The sequence below is a fragment of the Anabrus simplex genome, chromosome 1, assembly GCF_040414725.1.
Source record: "Anabrus simplex isolate iqAnaSimp1 chromosome 1, ASM4041472v1, whole genome shotgun sequence".
Taxonomy (NCBI): domain Eukaryota; kingdom Metazoa; phylum Arthropoda; class Insecta; order Orthoptera; family Tettigoniidae; genus Anabrus; species Anabrus simplex.
The window spans coordinates 911,918,088-911,941,213 of record NC_090265.1 but is presented as its reverse complement, the minus strand read 5'-3'; the positions used below and the strand labels follow the sequence as shown (position 1 = coordinate 911,941,213).

At 38.3% G+C, this 23,126-nt stretch overlaps 1 protein-coding gene across 2 annotated transcripts in view; it reads right to left on the bottom strand.

Annotated features, from left to right (window-relative positions):
- Window positions 1-23,126, bottom strand: part of LOC136857740 (nuclear pore complex protein Nup214) — a 232,325-nt gene that overhangs the window by 138,730 nt on the left and 70,469 nt on the right. For both annotated transcript variants that reach the window (XM_067136629.2, XM_067136630.2), the window contains exons 7-8: window positions 20,814-21,007; window positions 2,753-3,026 (exon numbers count right to left, since the gene is read on the bottom strand). In XM_067136629.2, coding sequence (XP_066992730.2) covers window positions 2,753-3,026; window positions 20,814-21,007 — 468 coding nt within the window. The remainder of the gene's footprint in view (window positions 1-2,752; window positions 3,027-20,813; window positions 21,008-23,126) is intronic.

Sequence of the window (23,126 nt, the reverse complement as noted above, 5' to 3'; positions counted from 1 at the left end):
GTAGATGAAAGAAACAGAGCGAACAAACAGTTGTTCGATCCAAAAAGAAGTTGTGGGAAGATTTTGGTGTCAACCTGGAAAGGATAGATCAAGCAGCAGGGAAACCTTTCTGGACAGTAATAAAGAATCTTAGGAAGGGAGAGAAAAAGGAAATGAACAGTGTTTTGAGTAATTCAGGTGAACTCATAATAGATTCCAGGGAATCACTGGATAGGGGGAGGGAATATTTTAAGAATCTTCTCAATGTAAAAAGAAATCTTCCTGTTGGTGTCACGAACAACCAAGCTCATAGGGAGAAGGAAAATGATGTTGGTGAAATTACGCTTGAGGAAGTGGAAAGGATGGTAAATAAACTCCACTGTCATAAGGCAGCAGGAAGAGATGAAATTAGAATTGAAATGGTGAAGTATAATGGGAAGGCAGGGATAAAATGGCTTCATAGAGTTGTAAGATTAACATGGAGTGTTGGTAAGGTACCTTTAGATTGGACAAAAGCAGTAATTACACCTATATATAAGCAAGAGAGCAAGAAGAATTGCAACAACTATTGAGGTACCTCATTGATTAGTATACCAGGCAAACTATTCACCGGCATCTTGGAAGGGAGGGTGCGATGAGTGGTTGAGAGTAAGTTGGATGAAAACCAGGGTGGTTTCAGACCACAGAGGGGCTGTCAGGATCAGATTTCCAGCATGTACCAGATACCGTATAATCCCGAATACCACCCGCCACCGAATAAGACCCGCACCCTAAATTTGAGACGGAAAAATGTGCAAAAAAATAAAAAATAAAATAACTTACATACCTATTTAATATCTTCAAATATAATACAAATATAAATTCAAACAGCTTATAATTAATAAAATCATCACAAAAATCGTAAAAAAAATCGGTCCAATACTCAGATCATTCACAATTCACCATCCTCATCTGAAGTTTCACCATAGCAATTTTCGTCGCTGGCATCTTTCCACAAATAGTCGTCCTCACTACCGTCCACTGAATTTGAAATTCCACATTTCTTAAAGCTTTTGGACACTAGATCGTTGGGAATGCGTGCCCATGCAGTCTTGATCCTGCTACAAATTAGTCCCACTTCAGGCCTCTTCACTTGTCCGGCTGGTGTTAACGCGTGATCACCATCAGACATCCATTCGGTGTACAACTGTTTCATTGCAGTTCTGAAAGGGCGGTTCACGCACACATCCAACGGCTGTAGAATAGAAATGAGTCCTCCGGGAATTATCGCAAGATCGGTTTTTCCTTTCCTCCTCATATCTCTTACCGCATCAGTTGTATGTCCTCGGTAACTGTCCAAAACAAGCATGTTTCATTTTTGTGACAAAGCTCCCGGGTGACGTTGCCAAACGCATTTCACCCAGTCCTCGACTAACAAACGCACTGTCCATCCAGCCAGACTCATGTGTTCTAACAATAACACCGGACGGCAAGTTTCCTTTTGGAAGTGTTCTCCATTTCAGAACCACATATGGAGGGAGTTTGGTTCCAACCGCTAATATGCACAACACTACCTGCATCACAGCTTTTCGTTACCATCTGTTCTGATGGTTACACTTTTAGAACCCTTCGTATCCACTGTATTTTCCAACGGCATTTCAAAATAGACAGGCGTCTGGTCAGCAGTCCCAATTTGTGACAGCAAATAAGAATTTTGCTTCCTCAAATGAATAATGTGACGCTGAAAGGCCATTAATTTTTCTTCATACGCCCTAGGGAGACGTTGTGAAATAGACGTACGTCTTCGAATGCACAATCCCTTTCTCCGATAAAAGTTTCGGATCCATCCGCAGCTTGCAGTAAAACCCTGTGTTTGAGTTCTCTTGAGATCTCCAGTGCTTTCAGTTGACACATTTCACTAGAAACACCATACCCTAACTCACATTTATCTATCACAAATTTGTGGAGTCGTTCTTCAATTTCCGGAAACACTGAATTCCGCCCGTGGAACCTTCTGCGATCGCCGTTACTTTTTATAAGTTTTTCCTTCTTCTTCCGCCAATCACGAATACACAATTCATCAATATCGTACTTCCTACCAACGGCACAATTTCCATATATTTCAGCTTTGCTTACAACTTTAAGTTTCTCAAGCACAGTAAATGACCGCAGAAGCCATTTTGAATTCATAGCATACTATCGAGACGGCACTTTCACAGGACAGATACGGAACTCAAATGTGAGCGAGTAGACTTCCGTAACCAACAGTCTCGACTCTCGCAAAGTACGATATCCTGTGAGATCAGCTATTTGCGCACCCAGCATGCCAGCAACACTTGTGAAACAAACTACGAACGTGCATCCGCAGCAGCGGCTTTCATATTTACCTATATTCATTGATTTAGCGTATTTCATTATCTTACATTTCGCATTTACATGCCACTGTAATCGTATCGAGAAAAAATTGATCTTGTTTTCTAGAACACAACTAAAACACAATAAGACCTGAATGCCCATTTACAGGTGGTATATTGAGTACGGTAACCGTATTCAAATCTATTTCAATACTCCATGTAAACGTAGTAAATATTTATGAGAATAAAGGGCTTGAATACAAGTCGCACCTAAGATTTAGAACCAATATTTCAGAGAAAAAAGTGCGGGTGGTATTCAGGATTACACGGCATATAATAAAATCTGTACAAGAAACCCAAATTTACATTCAATTACTCTGATCGTTACCACTAAAAATGCTGTTCATTTAAAAAAAAAATAACAAAACAGATATGCTTACTTTTCAGAGAGATTCACACGGATAGCAGCTCGACTAGCATCAAGGCTGGCACCTGTCGGGGTTCCCCAGTCACCCAAACTGCTGGGTGGTTTAGTCTGAATTTGCTGCGGAGGTGTGGCAACCATCTGAAGTTGTGGTGTACCCGGTAGTTTTTCAGGTGGAGTGCACAAAGTGGGAGCACCAGGTCGAAGGTTGATAGCATAGAACAGGCACAACACGCCACGGTGTGACAGGAGCAACAGAACGGGCATTGGAGGTATGGTCTGATTTTCACCTGAAAGTGAGAATACTGTACATAACAAACTATAGGAATTTCTTAATACACTAACATCCTAGGAATTTGTGGTCAGTTTTAAATCAGCTTCTGCTGGTTGCACAATACTTAAGTTTCCCTTTTTATATTCCTCGCAGCTTTATTTTCACTTTTGGATTTTTAGATTTTTTTTGTATTTTTTTTTTTTTTTTTTTTTTTACATAGAACAGGCAGTAAAGGAAATCAAAACCTTGTCATTTGCCGATGATATTGATATTTTATCTGACACTGCAGAACATCTCGAGAAGTTGCTGAATGTTATGGGCGAAGTCTTGCGTAAGAAGTACAAGATGAAAATAAATAAGTCCGAAACAAAAGTAATGGTGTGCAGTTGAACGAAGGCAGATGATGCAGGTAATATTATATTAGGAAATGAAGTCTTAAAGGAAGTAGATGAATATTGTTACTTGGGTAGTAAAATAACTAACAATGGCAGAAGTAAGGAGGATATGAAATGCAGAGTAGCACAAGAAAGGAAGAGCTTTCTTAAGAAAAGAAATCTGCTCAATTCAAACACTGATATAGGTATTAGAAAGATGTTTCTGAAGACTTACATTTGCAGCTTGGCATTGTACAAAGGGCAGTAGAAAAGTTTTGCGATACTGGCTGCACTTAAGCGACTGCAGCTATCGAGCTCGGTATGTATATTTATAGCAAGAAGGTTATAATTTCTCTACTTCCGCTTGAAGTATGTTTTAATCATACATATAGTACAGATAAGTTAGGATATGTGACGCTATTTGAATAACAAAAGTGAAACGTTTGCCACAAAATGCGATCGATCATCTTCGGTACAGTTTGCCACAAAATGCGATCGATCATCTTCGGTACAGTATGGTTTTCGCGCTATGTGCATTTGCGAGCTCTCTCGTCAACATTCGAAGGCGATATTGGAGTCGATTAGTAATACCCATCGACTGCTGTTCTCAAAAAAAAAAAATTCTAAATGAAAGAGGATAAGACGTTTTCGTAATAAATGCGTAAATAACATGGCCGATAGCAGTTGTTAACTCGTTAAATATAAAGGCTGAAGTAAACGATCTCTTAATTTTAATGGTATACTGTATACTGAAATTAAGTAAGAAAGTGATACACCTCGAGATATCGCAGGGTACTATAACTGATTTCAGAGGATAGGCCTAGTTTATATTTTCTCGTGTCTAGTTAAATTTCGGAAAGCTATTTTCATGTCATTTTTTAGCGAGGAGGTTATCATTTCTCTACATGCGTTTCAAACAGGTTTCCATGATACATATACGGTTAGGTTAGGTGGTGCCGTTTGAAAAAAGAAATGAAATATTTGCCACAGAAGCCTCTGGAGTGATACCATATTTCTTCAAATCCAAGACTACATTTTTTCCTCAGAATCTCGTGTGAAAAATCAAGGGTCATTTTGCATTCGCGGCCTGATAGTAATGAACACCATGGCAACTACCGTAATATGTATTTTTCAGAATGAAATGAAACACACACTTTCACGTAGTATCGGATTTCGAAAAACATCAAACAATCCGCAGTGTGGATATTATCCGCAAAAACTCAAATTTTGAACAAACTGATTGCCATTTCATACTGAATTTAATGTGTATGGGGCTTTTCCCGACTTTTACAAAAATCGGATATAACGACAATCCACTATAGCGAGTAAATTTTGCGCCATTATGAACTCTCGCTATAACGGACTTCTACTGTATTTGTTCTTTAATATTTTTAATATTTTAATATTTTTTGTTCTTATCAATGGTAAACATTGAAATGAATGTGATCTTTTTTCATAACATTGTCATGTAACCAGCCACCCGTGGTCATGGGCTACATTCTTGTTATCTGCTATAATACATAATAGAATGTTCCCTTATTGGGAAATTTCTGAGTATGTACACCCCTGCTTGCAACCCTAGTACTTCACCCCAAGTGGGCCTCTTCATGTCCTCGGGGTATGTAGGATTTTCCCATTTCATGTTTATTAGGTGCCTTTCATCTTTTACTTTTTGCTTTAGGTTGCACTGACACAGATAGGTCTGAATGGTGACAGTGGGATACGAAAGGGCTACGAGTGGGAAGGAAGCGGTCATGGCCTTAATTAACGTACAGCCTTAAATGGGAAATGACAGAAAAGCATCCTCAAGGCTGCCAACAGAGGGATTCGAACCTTTATTTATTAGGTACTCTTGCGGAAGTATCCACTGCTCTGGAATGTACAGATGCAAGTGTTTGTGAGTGACGTGATTACTGCAAATATGTGTGTGTGAGAATTTAAGTTTTATTTTGTTTTGGGCGTGTTGTAAAAATTTTTTTTTTAATACAATAATACCAAACAGGTACAGACAGTAATTTACATAGCAACACATTTATTTGATATTTATGGGTAATTATAGAAACTATTCTGCGGGCTTCAAACTAAATGTAATTGTTTTTGCTGAACAGCACAGAAGGAGAGCTGCGGAAAGAAAATTTTCAGCAAGTGAAATGTTGATCACGATTGGCGGAAATTAAACGACAAGCTAAGAAACACAAACTATTCTAGACACATGTTTAGAGGTCCTAAAACTGGGAAGGTTCTGAAAATTGATGAAGATATGTTAGTGTACGTCAATGAAATATGTACCAATGGCTGGATTGTATCATATGAAATGTTACAAATGAAGGCATGGGAGGTAATTCGTAAACACGACATTCCCGTAACGCAGTTTAAGGTGAGACACAGATGGGTTATGAGATTCATACGACACAATCTGTCGGTGCGAAGGATAACAACAACAACAATGAAGCGAAGCAACTACTCAATGAAAATACAGGACAGGTAGTCATTCCTGGTGGCCTAACATCTACTTTACAGCCACTGGACGTGTGTATTACCAAATCATTTAAAGACTACTTACGTCAATTTTACAAGTGATTGATGAGTGGCAATCAGCAATTGACACCCACTGAAAATATTAGGCACCCATCCTTGGACTTACTATGCTCATGGGTAATGAAGAGATGGGATCTTATACCACCTGAACTAGTCTCCAATAGCTACGAAAGAACTGGGATTTTGAAAGCACAAGATGGATCTGAAGATGACGCAGTATGGCAGAGAGACAGGAAATCTGATAATGGTATGGCGAGGACGGCACATCAGATACCGACACCAGCAATAGCAACACAGAAGATTTGGAGTAAACTGTTTACTCGTACGTCCTGTAACCGTACGTATGTACGATCCCCGAGTTTTCAGGTTAGAAAATTTTCGTATATAGTTTGTAATGTTAAAATCATGTAATTTTGTTTATTTACAATGTAAAAACGTAATATTATAAGAAGAATGTGTAATTAGGGAATATTGCATATGTGCATCATTATATTTTGTATAAATTTCCGTTTGGGTAAGAGTCTGTAAATATGGCCTAGCCGTAAGGATTGTGCAACCGGGAAAACAGCGACTATATCAGGAAGGACGGTTGAGGTCAGTTGTGTGTGTTGCAACTAAGTGGCTTGGAAACACGGGGTACGGCAGGTTGTATCGGTTGAAGAATTGGAGTGGATCAATGTGGACATACATGAGTGGACGTTCTATGTCACATCAAATACTCGATAGCCAATGCGAGGGCTTTGTTTTGAGCGAGGTTTGGGTTGACTGAGTGACGCGGGAAGAAGTGCCTGTGAGAGCGTTGCTACCAGTAAACTTTTCAGGACACGATAACCACGTGTAGCAAGCCTATATAAGTGTGTACACGTGTGCGGCGAGTCATTCTCATTCTGATTCTGATACTTATTCTGATTCTGACTCTGATGCTGATTCTGTGTGTTTCTCATTTGTACCGGTCTGCGGGAGCTACGTATTTGCGCAGTTTGCTATGCGATCTGCTATTGTTCGTGAGTATCTGTTACGGAGTGAACATGGTATAATCACGACGACTTCCCGGCTTTGCAGTGGACTTTCTGTAAAAGAAAGTGTTTGTTTGTAACTTGTCAGCCGAGTATGCAGCTTCAGTTGATGGAGAATTTTGCTGTTTGCTTGCCTCCGGACATGTAACGCTTTCTGTCCAGCCGGCAATTGGAAAGGATTCAAGACGTCTACGAAGAAGTGTAAATAAGGTTAGGGATGCTCTTCGTAAAGAAGGTTGCATCCATATGTAGAGAAATAGTCGTCGTACTTTTCTCTACCAGATTAGGATTCACGGTAACAGTGGAGTGCAGTGGGGCTCTTACCTGGAGGTTAAAAGTATAATGATGTTTTATTTTTATTGGTGATTTTAATGGTTTGTAATTTGCCTTTGTAGACGGCAAACACGAGTTGGTCTCGTTAAATGATATTTTATTTTTTATTGGTGATTTTAGTGGTTTGTTATTTGCGTTTGTAGACGGCCCACACGAGTTGGTCTCGTTAATGATATTTTATTTTATTGGTGATTTTAGTGGTTTGTAATTTGCCTTTGTAGACGGCAAACACGAGTTGGTCTCGTTAAATGATATTTTATTTTATTGGTGATTTTAGTGGTTTGTAATTTGCCTTTGTAGACGGCAAACACGAGTTGGTCTCGTTAAATGATATTTTATTGGTGATTTTAGTGGTTTGTAATTTGCGTTTGTAGACGGCCCACACGAGTTGGTCTCGTTAAATGATATTTTATTTTATTGGTGATTTTAGTGGTTTGTAATTTGCCTTTGTAGACGGCAAACACGAGTTGGTCTCGTTAAATGGTATTTTATTGGTGATTTTAGCGGTTTGTAATTTGCCTTTCTAGACGGCAAACACGAGTTGGTCTCGTTAAATGATATTTTATTGTATTGGTGATTTTAGTGGTTTGTAATTTGCCTTTGTAGACGGCAAACACGAGTTGGTCTCGTTAAATGGTATTTTATTGGTGATTTTAGCGGTTTGTAATTTGCCTTTCTAGACGGCAAACACGAGTTGGTCTCGTTAAATGATATTTTATTGTATTGGTGATTTTAGTGGTTTGTAATTGGCCTTTGTAAACGACAAACGAGTAAATCTCGTGAAGATATGATTTTGTTGGGTAGTATTGTGTATATTTGCTCTATGTAAACGGCAAGCACTAAGTGGGTTGCATTAGTGTTGATTTTGTTGGTGTTTGTCACATATTAGTTCTTATTCTGGGAGTAAAGTCATAGAATCAAACTTAAAGTGAGTCTTTTGTCAGTGGAGTAAGGCTGAACCTGGTATGTTACCCAAATTTAATTTCAGGGGTTATATAGCAACAGGTAAGGTTATAAAGTAAGTCTGGAGCCTCGTCAGCCTGATGACCGTCGCCTTGGGAGAGGGAGTGGCTCGTTGCTCTACATAATTAAATATTCCTGCAATTGTTTTGCAGGTGGCGCCCATTATCCTTGTTATTTACACTTATTTGAGTCAACGTTTATCTGTTCAGTATTTCAATAGCTTGCAGTAGTTACAGTCCGTATTTCACAACAATGCAATAATTTTTTGCAAGTGTAATATTCTTTAAATTTATTGCTCAAATCAATGACTATTAAATTAAAAGGTTAATATTTATTTTCAGATTTGAGAAACATTCACCTAACTGCTGCAAATAAATTATGAATTTTGATATGAATTATTTTAATTACTTTGATGCATATACACAAGTATTATGTGCAACTTAAACGTTTATCGAATACAATTCAGTTATAAATTAATTTTTTGAGTAATGCAAATACTGGTATTAAAAAATTCTTCACGTAATGGTTGCACCCTACTATATTTTTCAAAAATTTTGGTATAAAAAGTGTGACGATTATCAGTGAAATATGGTACATAATAGTGCGAGAATGTATTAATATTTCAGGAATTTCCTGTTTGTACCTCCAGACTGCTTCTTTCTTCAAGTAATTAGATTCAATTATATTTTCATTAAAACAGCAGTGTTTGTCAAACTGTCTTTTCATACAGGCTATACTATTTTGTGATTTGTGCTTAGTGGTCACTGACAGCTACATTAAGTATATCATATTCATACCACCACTTGTCTTGTTATAAATGTATAGTTGTTGGTATCATGAAAGTTGGTTTTAAGAAAGATATTTGAATAAGTATAAGAGCTTCCTTTCTTCTTCTTCTTTCATGACCACATAGGATCACTTTAGTCAGTCCGTCGTTCAGGTCTCTTTGAAAGAATTATTTGGGCTTTGCGGTCCTCCCAGTACTTCTTCAGACGCTCCGATCTTCGTGCCCAGTCCTCAGTTGAAAATATGCTTGTTGGTTTGTTTCGTTTAAGGGTAAAGCGAAAGTTTGTATTCTTGAGTGTTGTATTCAATTTAATCTCATTTGTGGTGTCTTCTGTTGTAAGGCCGATTTCCTTCAGATCCTCTCTTACTTCTCTGATCCATTTACAGCTTGTTGTGGTATTTTTTGAGACGAGATTGTGTTGTACTAGTTGTTTGAGAAGTCTCGAATCCTCATGATATGTCCAAAGAATCCCAGTCACCTCTTACACATAGTATCTGTAATGGGTTCTAGCATTTTGTACACGATTTTCTTAGGTATTAACCGCCACTGTCCATCTTGCTAGTATTTTTTGTTGATGCAGGTCCTTCCAATCCTCCTTTCAATTTTCTGAAGCCTGTCAGTCTTTAATTGTTTATTCAGGTGAAAAAGTGTTTCTGCTGCATATGTAACTTCCGGTTTTATAACTGTGTTGTAGTGTTTTATTTTTGTATTTATTGATAGACATTTCTTTTTGTAGATATCCCATGTTAATTTTTGTGCTTTAGCTAATCTATTTGTTCTTGTTTGGATTGAGATTTTTCATTTAGGTTATGTGTTATTATTTCTCCAAGATATTTAAATTGAGTTACTATTTTGATTTTATTACCATTTATGGTAACTTCTTTTAGCTGTGTTGGTTTTTGGGGCATAATTTCTGTTCTTTCAAATGATATTTTGAGGCCAATTTTATTTGCAATGTTTTAAAGTTCTGATATCTGGGTTTTTGCTTCTTTTATGTCCGCTGCTAGTAATGCTAAATCGTCAGCGAAACCCAGGCAATTTGTTTTGATTTTTTGGCCACCTATATTTTGGGGGGACATTTCCTAAACCATTCCCTCATTACCATTTCTAGAGCACAATTAAATAACAGTGGTGAGAGCCCATCTCCCTGCCATAGTCCAGTCTTAATTTCAAATGTCTCTGACTTTTCACCCCTAAACTTCACTTTAGATTTGGTGTTAGTGAAAGTCAATTTTAAAATGTATTAATTTGGGGTGTAGTCCAAGGTGTCTTAAAATTTTGAACAGAGATTCTCTATGGATGCGATCATAAGCTTTCTTGTAATCTACAAATGTTATCAGCATATCTCTATTTCTTCTCCTGTTATAGTCCATTATCAACTTAAGACTCATGATCTAATCAGGACAGCTCCTCCAGGGTCTGAAACCTCCTTGATTTTCTCCTAGTTCTTTATCAAGTTGTAAACTTATCCTATTAAGGATGATTATTGAAAATATTTTGTATGTTATGTCCAGCAGTGAGATTCCCCTGTAGTTATTAGGGTCGGTTTTGTCTCCTTTTTTGTGCAGTGGGTGAATGAGGGCTGTTGTCCAGTGTTCTGGTAGTTCTTCTTTAATCCAGATAGAGACAAGTTGTTGATGGAAGGCAACTTTTGCTGATGTTCCTGCATATTTCCAGATTTCCGCAAAGGTCTGATCTTCTTCTGGCGCTTTGTAGTTTTTTAATTCATTCGGAGCTTGGTAGACTTCCTTTATTGTGGGTAGACTGATGTTCTCTGGTGGTGTTTTTATCGGTGTGTTGGTGTCCAAATGAAGGAGTTCTGTAGGTTCCTCACAATTTAAAAGCTTGTTGAATACTTAGCCAAAATTTCTGCATTGTCTTTATTGTTATGAGCCAGCTTACCATTTTCATCCTTCATCAGTAGGGTCGGGGGTTCATAATTTTGGAGCTGCTTTCTGAAGGTTTTGTAGTAGTCCCTCGATTGAGTTTTATTGAATTGTTCTTCAATTAACTGCAGTGTGTCCTTATGATGTTGTCTTTTTATTCTTCTTAAGACTTGGGTAGTTTCTTTTCTCTGTTTTACTAGATTTTGATAGGATATTTCTGTTTTTTGGGACTGATGTAATAGCCATGCCTGATGTCTTTTCTCCACTGTTTCATCACATTCACTGTTCCACCATTAGTATTTTTTACGTGGTTTAATTGGAGCCAGGTCTTCTGCAATTTGTTTAAGGTTGTGTACTAAGTCTTCAAGTTTATGTGTGATTTTTATTTTTTCAGCTGCTTTCTGGTAATTTTTGTTGTTGATTAACTGGGTAGGATCTATTTTTCTTTTAGTTTTAAGGGCTTGCTTTTGCTGTCTCTTCTGGGGAGCGAGTTTAATTTTAATTTTAACTACGGAGTGCTTGAACATGTGTCTATTCCTCGGAGGACTTTGACGTTATAGATCTCTTTGTGGTGGTATTTGTCCATGCAGATGTGATTCAGTTGCCATTCTACTTTAGTGTAGTCAGGGTGTTTCCATGTTTTGAGTTTTTGAGGTTTCCTCTTAAAACATGTAGATTTTGAGACTAAATTATGGTTTCTACACAGGTCAACTAGTCCCTCTCCATTTTTATTTGTTTTCTTGTGTGCTGGCCATTTTCCGATGATGTCACAGTATTTTCTTTCTCTGCCTAGTCGAGTGTTGAAGTCGCCTATTAATAATTTTACATGGTGTTTGGGGATTTTTTTTTTTTTTTTTGCTAGGGGCTTTACGTCGCTCCGACACAGATAGGTCTTATGGCGACGATGGGATAGGAAAGGCCTAGGAGTTGGAAGGAAGGGGCCGTGGCCTTAATTAAGGTACAGCTTCATCATTTGCCTGGTGTGAAAATGGGAAACCACGGAAAACCATCTTCAGGGCTGCCGATAGTGGGATTCGAACCTACTATCTCCCGGATGCAAGCTCACTGCCGCGCACCTCAACGCGCACGGGCAACTCGCCCGGTGTTTGGGAATGTTATCTATGGTCTGGTCCAATAGGTCCCAAAATTCTTCTGTTTCCTCATGGTCTTTTGAGGAGTTGTTTTTATCATTAGTGGGAACATGAGGATTTATTATAGTATAGATTTTATTAGAGGCTTTTAAGGTGAGCGTTGAGAGTCGTGGAGACCATGATTTGAATTCTTGAACTGATTTTATTATTTTAAGGCTGACCAAAAACCCTGTTCCTTCCTTTAGTTTCAGAGTTTTCTTCATGCCATCCAATATACCTTTGTTATCATTAATGAAATAAATAGAAGAAACTAGTAAATAAATGAGTTGCTTATTCAAATACTACAGTCACTTCCTAACAATCTTTGTTGACATTCGCTCCATGTGGGTTGTTCTTGGAATATTTGTTAGTGTATATTGATTTGTGACAAGGGTAATATTGTTTGGAGTGTGCCAAATTATTTCTGGTTTGATACTTCACGCTATTAGTTGTGTGAAAACCAAGTTTTCATTCAAAATTGTTGGAAAAATACTGCCTATTTACCAGAGATTGGCCTCAGAAGCCTTGCTGGAGAGGTGCACGATAGGGAAAATTCAAAATGCTAATGAGAGTCTCCATAGCATTATTTGGCATAACTGCCCTAAGAGGTCTTCGTTTCAAAGAAGAAGCTGGAATTAGCAGTTACAAAAGCAGTGAGTGAATTTAACATGGGTTGTGTGAAAACATTAGAAGTGATGGATGACATTAGGCAAGAACCTATGACAAGTTCTTCACTGGAGATCAGTGAGCAGCGTGATCACAGCCATCTTCGTCAGGGCAGAAAAAGGAGCACCCAGGAGAGAAAACTCAAGGAAAAGGAGAAAACTGCAAAATATGTCCTTAGAAGAAAGGCTGAAGAGATCTGAGGGCTGTAGATATGGTGCAGGGCAGTTCTGATTTAAGTAACTAACCACCCAACTTTATTTGCTGTTTTCTCATGAAGTGATTTTTGTTACAGGTATTATGATTAAAAAAAGCTCCCTGTATTGCAGTTTTCAAGTTATTTAGTTCAAAGTTGGTTTGGATATTTAAATATGTATGAAAATTATAATTAGCTCTTAATTTTTATGTCAATGAAAAATAACTGAATTATTTGTGCTTTCAAATATAAATAATTTCTGATTTTTGGACAAAACATAAATGTAATCATTTTGATTCTCTCTCTCCTGACACTCATATTAAAGGCACATCAAATTCAAAAGCAATTTCTAATTAAGCATCTATTTAGGATATGTTTACCAAGTATGAATGAAAATGAGTGGAAACTCCCATCAAAAGGAACATTTTTTATGACCCAGTGTTTTTGATAATAATTTGTTATTATTTCAAAAAGTATTTGAGCAATCAAGTTAAAATTCAGAATGTGTCCTAACTATAGGCATATCAACCTGTGGTTAAAATTTCAAAATGATCCGTCCAGTAGTTTCAGATTTTCAAAACTCACTCATGAGTCCCCTTAAACTAAGAAAATATAAAAATGGTTGGAAGAAAATGTACCTAATCATTCTCATTTAAGACACTTACATACGAATAATAATATTTATGTCACACCGACACACTCAACAAAATGCATAATACCGTATTTTCTCGCGTAATTAAGGCACTGTTTTGACAAAACATACAGGCGAAAATTTTGGATGCGTAAATTATTCAAGGAATTCAGATGTTTAGAAATTATTTGCAATTCATTTTAATTTAAAAGGTACATCAAATAATATATATAAACACAACTGGTTCAACTCATTTGCGGTTATCGTCATTTGGCGTAAAATTCTAGCGTGCGATATTTTCTGAAAAGTAAAATGTTTGAAGTACCGACACTGGAAAATATTCTTCCCGTTACGAGCTGAAGTGAAATAAACATGAACTAATAAAAGTATAATTCATGTAAAATTGTAACAATGACATATCGCTAACGGCAAAAAAAAGAAAACTGTCGAACACGAGAAGGGCCAGGCATCGAAGTAGGGACCCTGCTACATTACCTCAAACCGTTCGTATCCAATCTTGTACGAGTGACGTGTCCATCCACCTTTTTCTTGAATACGAAACTGGATCACTCACGGAAATTTTGCTTTAGGCAGGAGTACAAGTACTCACTCAATTATTCTGATTTGCGTCGTATATTTTTATACACGTACTTAACTTCCCGCAACCGTGACAAATTCTAGACCTTCAAAAACAGTCTCCACTCTACTTTGGCGTTCGACCGCAGCGCATGACCTTGAATGTGCCGCGCTGATCACCAGGAGCTGGCGGCTTTCTACTACAAATCTATTCGTCTGCGACTTCTAGTTATTTTTGAACTTCGTATATTAACTGATAGTGTTGTGACTTTGTGCATACAGAATGTGGTGTCGTGTCTTTGTGCCTATCAAAGTGTGAAACTGACCTCCAATATTCATAAACATTGTACATCTTTTTACGGCTGATGATGACCTGGACTAAGGTCGAAACCGGTCCCATTTAAATAGGAATGTGATTACTGAATTTCCTTCTTTTAAGTATTGAATAGGTTGAACCTCCTTTTCAATTATTTAATTTTTAACATCATTTTACTGAATCGATTCATTTGATTCCGTTCACATTACTGAATCGATACAGTGATCCGATTCACGGCACATTAGAGTCACCGCTCCTACTGCACCTGTGTAGTATGTAATGGTAAGACAGCAGCAACAGCATTCATTGTTCGCTGCTGCCATCTGGTCTTCATACTATGAACTCCTTTCTTAGAAAAAAATGCTAGTCACTCTAATACATCGAAGGTTTCTGGCGACGCAGGATGGGAAAGGTCCTGGATTAAGTAGGTAGCAGCTATGGCCTTAATTAAGGTACAGTCCCAGGATTTCCTGGTGAAAAATGGGGAAACTACGGAAAACCATCTTAACGGCTGCCGACGGTGGGATTCGAACCCATCATCCCTCGAATGCAAACGCATAGCTACGCAATACTAACCGCACGTCCAACTCGCTAAGCCATTTTTGAAAATATGTACTATATTTTTCTATCAGCAGAGGATTTTTTTAAAATCATCATATTTTGTATAGGCTACCCGAGATGTACAGTAGCCCACTGGTTCTGATTCAACATACTGTTGGTTAAGTTATTGCATAAGTCAGCTCAATTACTGTCCACATATTATTGAAGTCTTGTGCAACGATGTGACATACGACCTGAGACAATACTGAGCCGTTCTTCCCAATATAAAACAGGTACTTTTGAGTGGTCATGAGCATGACGATTCTTTCAGTGTACCATGGCTATGTATGTATTGCTTCAGAGGAAGCCCGGCTCTCCGCCAGTGTCCACTGTCCAGCGTGCCGATAAGGAGCCGTGTGTATCTTGTGTCTCACTGAGCCGTGCTCGTTCACGATTCTTTCGGTGTGCCATGGCTCGCTGTATGTCTCGCTGCAGCGGAAGCTCGGCTCTCCGCCACCCATCAGTGTCCAGTGAGCCGATAAGGAGTCGTGTGTATCATGTGTCTCACTGAGCCACGCTCGTTCACGATTCTTTCGATGTGCCATGATTCACTGTCTCGCTTTGGCGGAAGCTCGGCTCCCCGTCAACGTCCAGTGAGTGCGCCACTAAGCACTGTCTGCTGGGAGTAAGCTGAATCGTGTGCCGTGAGTTCGCCGTTCCTGTGAATCGATTCACTCGGACACTTGAATGAATCAATACACTGCTTCGAATCATGCATTCAGTAGCCAGCACTAGTTACAACAAGCATTGCAGTACATCGTTGTTTTCTTATTCCGGTAGCGCATACGATAACACTGTATGTTCATTTCTTATCGACTGTTCGACTTTGTGGAATATGGAAACTAATTGGCGTCTGACCTGCGGTTCCTATAAGGGAGATCAAATATTCCTTCACTTTACACTTATCAATCACAAAGCGATGAAAATGCCTGAAATCATTCGTTATTTTTGGCATAATGTTGTTCTTCGTCGAAGAGAAAGTCCATTTCTCTTCATAAAATGAATCAAGCCTCGGCTCAACTTCAAATCCGAGACACTAATTCTATGTGCAGTGGCTATTTCTCATTCTTATTTTGTGAGAAACGGCTTATCAAACGTTGCTTAACAAAATCATATATTTAAGCAGATCCTCCTCTACTTGCGGAAACTTGCCGCTTTTTGCTCCGCGAAATGCTTTGCGAGACTAGTCGGCCGCTTGAAGTGCACTTCTGTTACCGCGGTAGCGCACGTTTCATTTGGACACTGAATACTTGCTGCCCGCTGCCCTATTCCCGTATGTTGCGGCGTAACTGATCACCGCGACTCTGTATGATGCAGTATTACTTGAATACTGACAAACAATTTGGAGATCACAGAATGTCCCGTACCCGAAACACTCGTAAAACTAGTGCAGTGGGATTTCCTACTGGCTAATAACAGCACGTTGCCCTGTATTTGGAATGCCCGCTTTTGCAGTAGGAACCTTGCAACTTGAGTAGTTGATATCTTTACTTCGAAACCCATCCGGAACTGCGTGATGGATGCTCAAAGTTGTGGGTGCGTCAAATGCGTGAACATTTCCTTTTCTCTGCTTTGGACCCCAAAACATTGGGATGCGTAAATTATGCAAGCGCGTTAATTACGCGAGAAAATATGGTAGTTTCCTTCATCAGACGGTAAAATGAACGGAAATTTATAGGTATCTCTGAACACTTGGAGAAAACATTTGTTACGAGAAAAGAAAATACCAGAAACTGTCACCGACAGAACACCCTTAAAAACATCCAACTCATTAAAATTATGCACTTAAATACGCAAAACTACCACATACACACCAATTCAGTATGTCTCATACTTCTTCTTCTTCTTTTATGACCACATAGGATCACTTTAGTCAGTCCGTCGTTCAGGTCTCTTTGAAGGGATTGTTCGGGCTTTGCGGTCCTCCCAGTACTTCTTCAGACGCTCCGATCTTCGTGCCCTTTCCTCAGTTGAAAATGTGCGTGTTGTTGGTTTGTTTTGTGTAAGGGTAAAGCGGAGGTTTGTATTCTTGAGTTTTGTATTCAATTTTATCTTATTTTTGGTGTCTTCTGTTGTAAGGCCTATTTCCTTCAGATCCTCTCTTACTTCTCTGATCCATTTACATCCTGTTGTGGTATTTTTTGAGACGAGATTGTGTTGTACTAGTTGTTTCAGAAGTCTCGAGTCCTGCATCCTCATGATATGTCCAAAGAATCCCAGTCTCCTCTTACGCATAGTATCTGTAATGGGTTCTAGCTCTTTGTACACGACTTTGTTAGGTATTAACCGCCACTGTCCATCTTTCTGATATTTTTTGTTGATACAGGTTCTTCCAATCCTCCTTTCAATTTTCTGAAGTCTGTCAGTCTTTGATTGTTTATTCAGGTAAAAGAGTGTTTCTGCTGCATATGTAGCTTCCGGTTTTATAACTATGTTGTAGTGTTTTATTTTTGTATTTATTGATAGACATTTCTTTTTGTAGATATCCCATGTTAATTTTTGTGCTTTAGCTAATCTATTTGTTCTTACTTGGATTGAGATTTTTTCATTTAAGTTATGTGTTATTACTTCTCCAAGATATTTAAACTGAGTTACTATTTTGATTTTATTACCATTTATGGTGACTTCTTTTAGCTGTGTTGGTTTTTGGGGCATAATTTCTGTTTTTTCAAATGATATTTTGAGGCCAATTTTATTTGCAATGTTTTGAAGTTCTGATATCTGGGTTTTTGCTTCTTTTATGTCCACTGCTAGTAATGCTAAATCGTCAGCAAAACCCAGGCAATTTGTTTTGATTTTTCGGCCAATCTTTATTTTGGGGGGAGATTTTCTAAACCATTCCCTCATTACCATTTCTAGAGCACAGTTAAATAATAGTGGTGAGAGCCCATCTCACTGCCGTAGTCCAGTTTTAATTTCAAATGTCTCTGATGTTTCCCCCCTAAACTTCACTTTTGACTTGGTATTGGTGAGAGTCAATTTTATCATGTTTATTAATTTGGGGTGTAGTCCAAGGTGTCTTAAAATTTTAAACAGAGATTCTCTATGGATGCAATCATAAGAGCTTTCTTGAAATCTACATTATTATTAATTTTTTTTTTTTTTGCTAGTTGCTTTACGTCGCACCGACACAGATAGGTCTTATGGCGACGATGCGACAGGAAAGGCCTAGGAATGGGAAGGAAGCAGCCGTGGCCTTAATTAAGTTACAGCCCCAGCATTTGCCTGGTGTGAAAATGGTAAACCACGAAAAACCATCTTCAGGGCTGTCGACAGTGGGGTTCGAACCCACTATCTCCCGGATGCGAGCTCACAGCTGCGCACTCATAACCGCACTGCCAACTCGCCCGGTCATACATTATTATCTTCTTTTTTTTTTTTGCTAGTTGTTTTACGTCGCACCGACACAGATAGGTCTAAATCTAAATGGTCCGTTATTGGACATTATAAATTTTCCAGCTAACTCATTCTTGGTTGCCAGCGTTTCGCCCTCATGTGCTAGGGTGGGCTCATCAGTTGGTGCATTGGCACTGCCGGTGGCTCCAGTTAGCCTACGCAGTGGCCTCCACGGTATGCACTAGCCAGCGTATTGGTAGGTGTGCTAGGTACCAAATGATGAGCCCACCCTAGCACATGAGGGCGAAATGCTGGCAACCAAGAATGAGTTAGCTGGAAAATTTATAATGTCCAATAACGGACCATTTAGATTGGTATTATAAATTTACTCATTCAGGACAAACATTTCAGAAGTGCATTGGCACTGCCGGTGGCTCCAGTTAGCCTACGCAGTGGCCTCCACGGTATGCACTAGCCAGCGTATTGGTAGGTGTGCTAGGTACCAACTGATGAGCCCACCCTAGCACATGAGGGCGAAACGCTGGCAACCAAGAATGAGTTAGCTGGAAAATTTATAATGTCCAATAACGGACCATTTAGACTGGTATTATAAATTTACCCATTCAGGACAAGCATTTCAGATTCCCTATGGGAAACAACATCTATATCAACAGATAGGTCTTACGGCGACGATCATACATTATTAACATACGACTTTGACAGAGGAGAAAAGCATAGAAATGCAAGAAAAAACACATGACCTACAACTCCCGACGAAACTACGCACAGAAACGGTGTTAACGGCGCACGAACAACATAATAACAAACTCATTATTTTGCCTTGATTAACTGAGTCGCTAGCCCCTCATGCTTGCAGGACGATTGCCGCCTGGTGAGCGGGAAACACGATACACAAACGAGACGGACGAAACACACACTAAATAAAGCATCAAATAAATATGCTCGAAAATGAGGTTTCGTAAATTACACAAGCACATAAGAATTTATCGTTTATCCTAGGGGAAGAGTATTGGCCATACTAGAGGTTACATTGGTCAAAAATAGGAAGAAGTAAAAATAAATAGGAAAATAGGAAGAAGAGTTAAAAACCGGAAAGTTTCCGGGTAAATCGGAAGAGTTGGCAGGTATGTGGTGAGAACAAAACATACTGTTTCACCATAAAAGGATTCTGCAATGTTTTCAGCTCCTATAGAAACAGGAATATTGATGAAAATTAATATTGTTTATACATATAGACAAAGGAAAAGGCTAGATGGCGAAAGGAACAAGAAAAAACAACAAAATAATCAGATGTAGTAGTGCTCACAATGGACCTACGAAGCAGTCTTGTTACCACCAAGAATGAATGCTTCAGCCTTATAATAGCCAAACAAATTAAAGGTCCATAATATCACTTTTATTTTAACTGTTAACCGGCAAGCAAAACTGAACATTCCTGAGGCTAATAGCTTGCTCCCGAACATGCAACTTATCCTGTGAAGTTCAGGAATTTAAAGCCTTTTTTCCGTAATCACGCAACTGTGGCGATGGATATTACCCGAGTTGGAAATCACGTTCGTTTCACAAGGAATGGCAAATAACATTTTCAGGGCTACGAAATATTTGATCGTACTAAGCCGCAATAGCGAAAATTCGTGACGCGATAAGTGAGGCATTTTTATATGGATTAAATATGATCAGAATCAGGACTTTGAATTTACAAGGTACTAAGCGCGAAAACGTGTAAATGAGGAACTTATTAATGAGGTGAGGTTTCACTGTATATGTTGTTTGTCCATTTAGGGTTTAAATCTTATTTTTATGTTTTTCAGTTTTTTTTTTTTTTAATTTTCATTTGTTTTGCAAATTATCCAGACTGCTATGATTCTACTGGGTATATATGGATTTGGCACTTATTTGTTCCTATCATTACTTATCTCTCTTGTATCTTTTGCATTAAAATATAAGAACATCTCATTAAGTTTTTAATTTTCGAAAACCTTCAATTCTATGAAAGGGATATTGTTGAAATAAGAAGTTAAATCTTAACCGATTCTGGACCGATATTTAATTACGATACGTGTTAAGCGACTTAAGAGGTTTCACTAGAGAGTAATGTTATTTAATGTATGTTTTCTAATTTATTGATACATTATTTCACACTTAATAAATTATGTTTTAGAAGGGGGATAGTCATTGTTTCAATAAGTTTGTCTTTACACATGTTATTGGGAAATAATCTAGGCTTTAAATTATATGCAAGTTTGATAGTTGGGGGAAAGGAGTGTGTCAATGCAGTACATGGGAAGATGGTATTGGGACAACAATATTCCATGGTATTCACAGGTAAAAAGAATACATATGCTCTGATCCAACACATTCCAGAGACAAAAAGTTGAAATAAAATTACTGCAAATTACTGTTGATCTACACTGTGAATAATAAAATAACTATTCACCCCATGGTATCTCTCGTTGACTACTGGTGTCCAGGCCCATCCCCAAGGGGTAGGTTTCTTCCTTGCTGGCTGTGAGCGGAAGCTCTGCTCGGGCAGCATCATCCAAAGTCCATTGTTCCCATGTTAATGGATCGTCAGCTAGTCCCAAGACATCCACTTCCATGCTGTTGGCGGACCCAACCACTATCACGTTCCTGAAAGCCAATTGAATATGTGACCAATATGAGAATTTTACAAATAACCCACATTGGGAATGACAACCCATTCAAATGATGATGATAAAAAAATGAAGATGAAAAAAAATATTTAAAGACATAGTATATAAGGCATTCTTTAATTTATTACTGAATTTTTATTTCACCAAGAATCATTATGATGCAACCACTCTCTAATACACGTAGTGCTTCCTCTACCCTCTTTGCTGAATTCCCTTCTACTTTCCCCTCAACCTCTACATAGCAAACCAACACCGTGACAACATTTCACACTCTTTTTCTTTAGCACTTAATGAATTCCACAGGAGGCTACTGTGATGCTAAATGTCTGGAAAGTGGGTTAGGTTATTTTCATCTATACTATATTTTTAAAATTTTGGCAGCATACTAGCCAGCCAATGTTTTAGCGATGGGTTGAACCAGTTCATTCGTATGAACTGCTTCTCTCATTCACACTCTTTACTGCGAATCATTCAAATGAAGTAGTTCGTTCATGAAGTAATTAAGCCTGACGAAGCTGCACACTATGTCATTCAGCAGTGACCTCGTTTACAGTGTCTCACTCACTCATGAAACTTCATAATAATAATATCACCAACAGATGGCAGAGCTATGTAATTATGGACACCCTATGGCAGGGATGGGATGGCAAACATTTACCGACCACCGTGTCAATTAATGTCTTATTACTTTTTACTGTCTAGTGTGCCATTGGTTATTATCCTTTAAAATAATAATGAAACCCACAATCTGACTTCACTTAGGTATTAGATAGCATTACATATAAATCCTTTCAATTGAATGTTTTACCATTTTCTTTTGCAAACATCACTGAAAATTACATGTTTAAAAACATTTACATTAAAAGAATGAGGCATATTTTTGCTTTAGCCTAATGAAATTTGTAAAAATTATGGCCATAGAATTAATTGAGACGTACTTCTTTATTAAAGCATAATATTAAAATATGTTATGCACCTAGATTCCAACCTATTTATTACATGTTAAAACATAAAATATGTTAGTACATTACTTAAAAAAGACATCTATGAAATCCATCAAACTTTATTAAGGTCAGTTATAAGCTTCAAAATTCTTTTATCTGTAAAAATTCCGCGTGCATATTTTTTGGTTGTGTAGTTAGGATTGCATAGCTGTAAGTTTGTATTTGTGAGATAGTAGGTTCGAATCCCACCGTCAGCAGTACTGAAGATGGTTTTCCGTGGTTTTCACACCAGGCCATGGCTGCTTCCTTCTCAATCCTACACCTTTCCCATCCTTGTGTCAACGAAAACCTTTAATGTATTAATGCAACGTTAAACCAAAAGGAAGAAGAGAGAAGTTGTACAATGAGGAACACTTTTTGGTTAGACGATGTTCTCTGATTTGTTGCTTAGAGTGCATTATCATCTACGGAAACACAGGTGGTAGTGATATTTAACAAATATGACATGATATTGTTCACTTCTTCCACATGTAAGCCTTAGGACGAATCACAGAAGGTATTCTAAGTGTCTGCCCTGAACTCGATTACATTCATTACACCTTCGTAGTAGTGCATATAGGACTCTGGTAAACATTTCAGTCCTGTATCACATTTGAACACAAGCCAATATTTGTTCAATCAGTTCATGACTTGTATCAACTAGAGCCGTGTGCATGACACTTCACATGCACTCAAGAAAAAAATCAAGGAGGGGGGAAAGAAGTAGTGTGACCACACTGACCATGCATCAGGTCCCCCTCTCCCCATTGGTATCGTTCAGATATGCTTGAACAACCACGATGAAATGCAATAGTGTGTCATCGTGCTGGAACCGCATGTCCATGCGTATCGCAAGGGGTACATTCTCTATGATCAGCAGAAGTGTGTTCTGAAGAAAATTCTGTCAAGCATTCGCAGTCAGACTGGCTGGAAGAATGACAGGTCCTAGCAGATAATCATCAACAATTATGGTTAAATTTACCTAGTGAATTCTGATGAACACTGCATGAGGATTCTGTTCAGCCCAGATGTGGCAGTTCCTGCTGCTGAAGAATCCACCTATTGTGAAGCAGGCCTCTTCAATAAACAAGACGTACGCAGAAAAGATTGAAT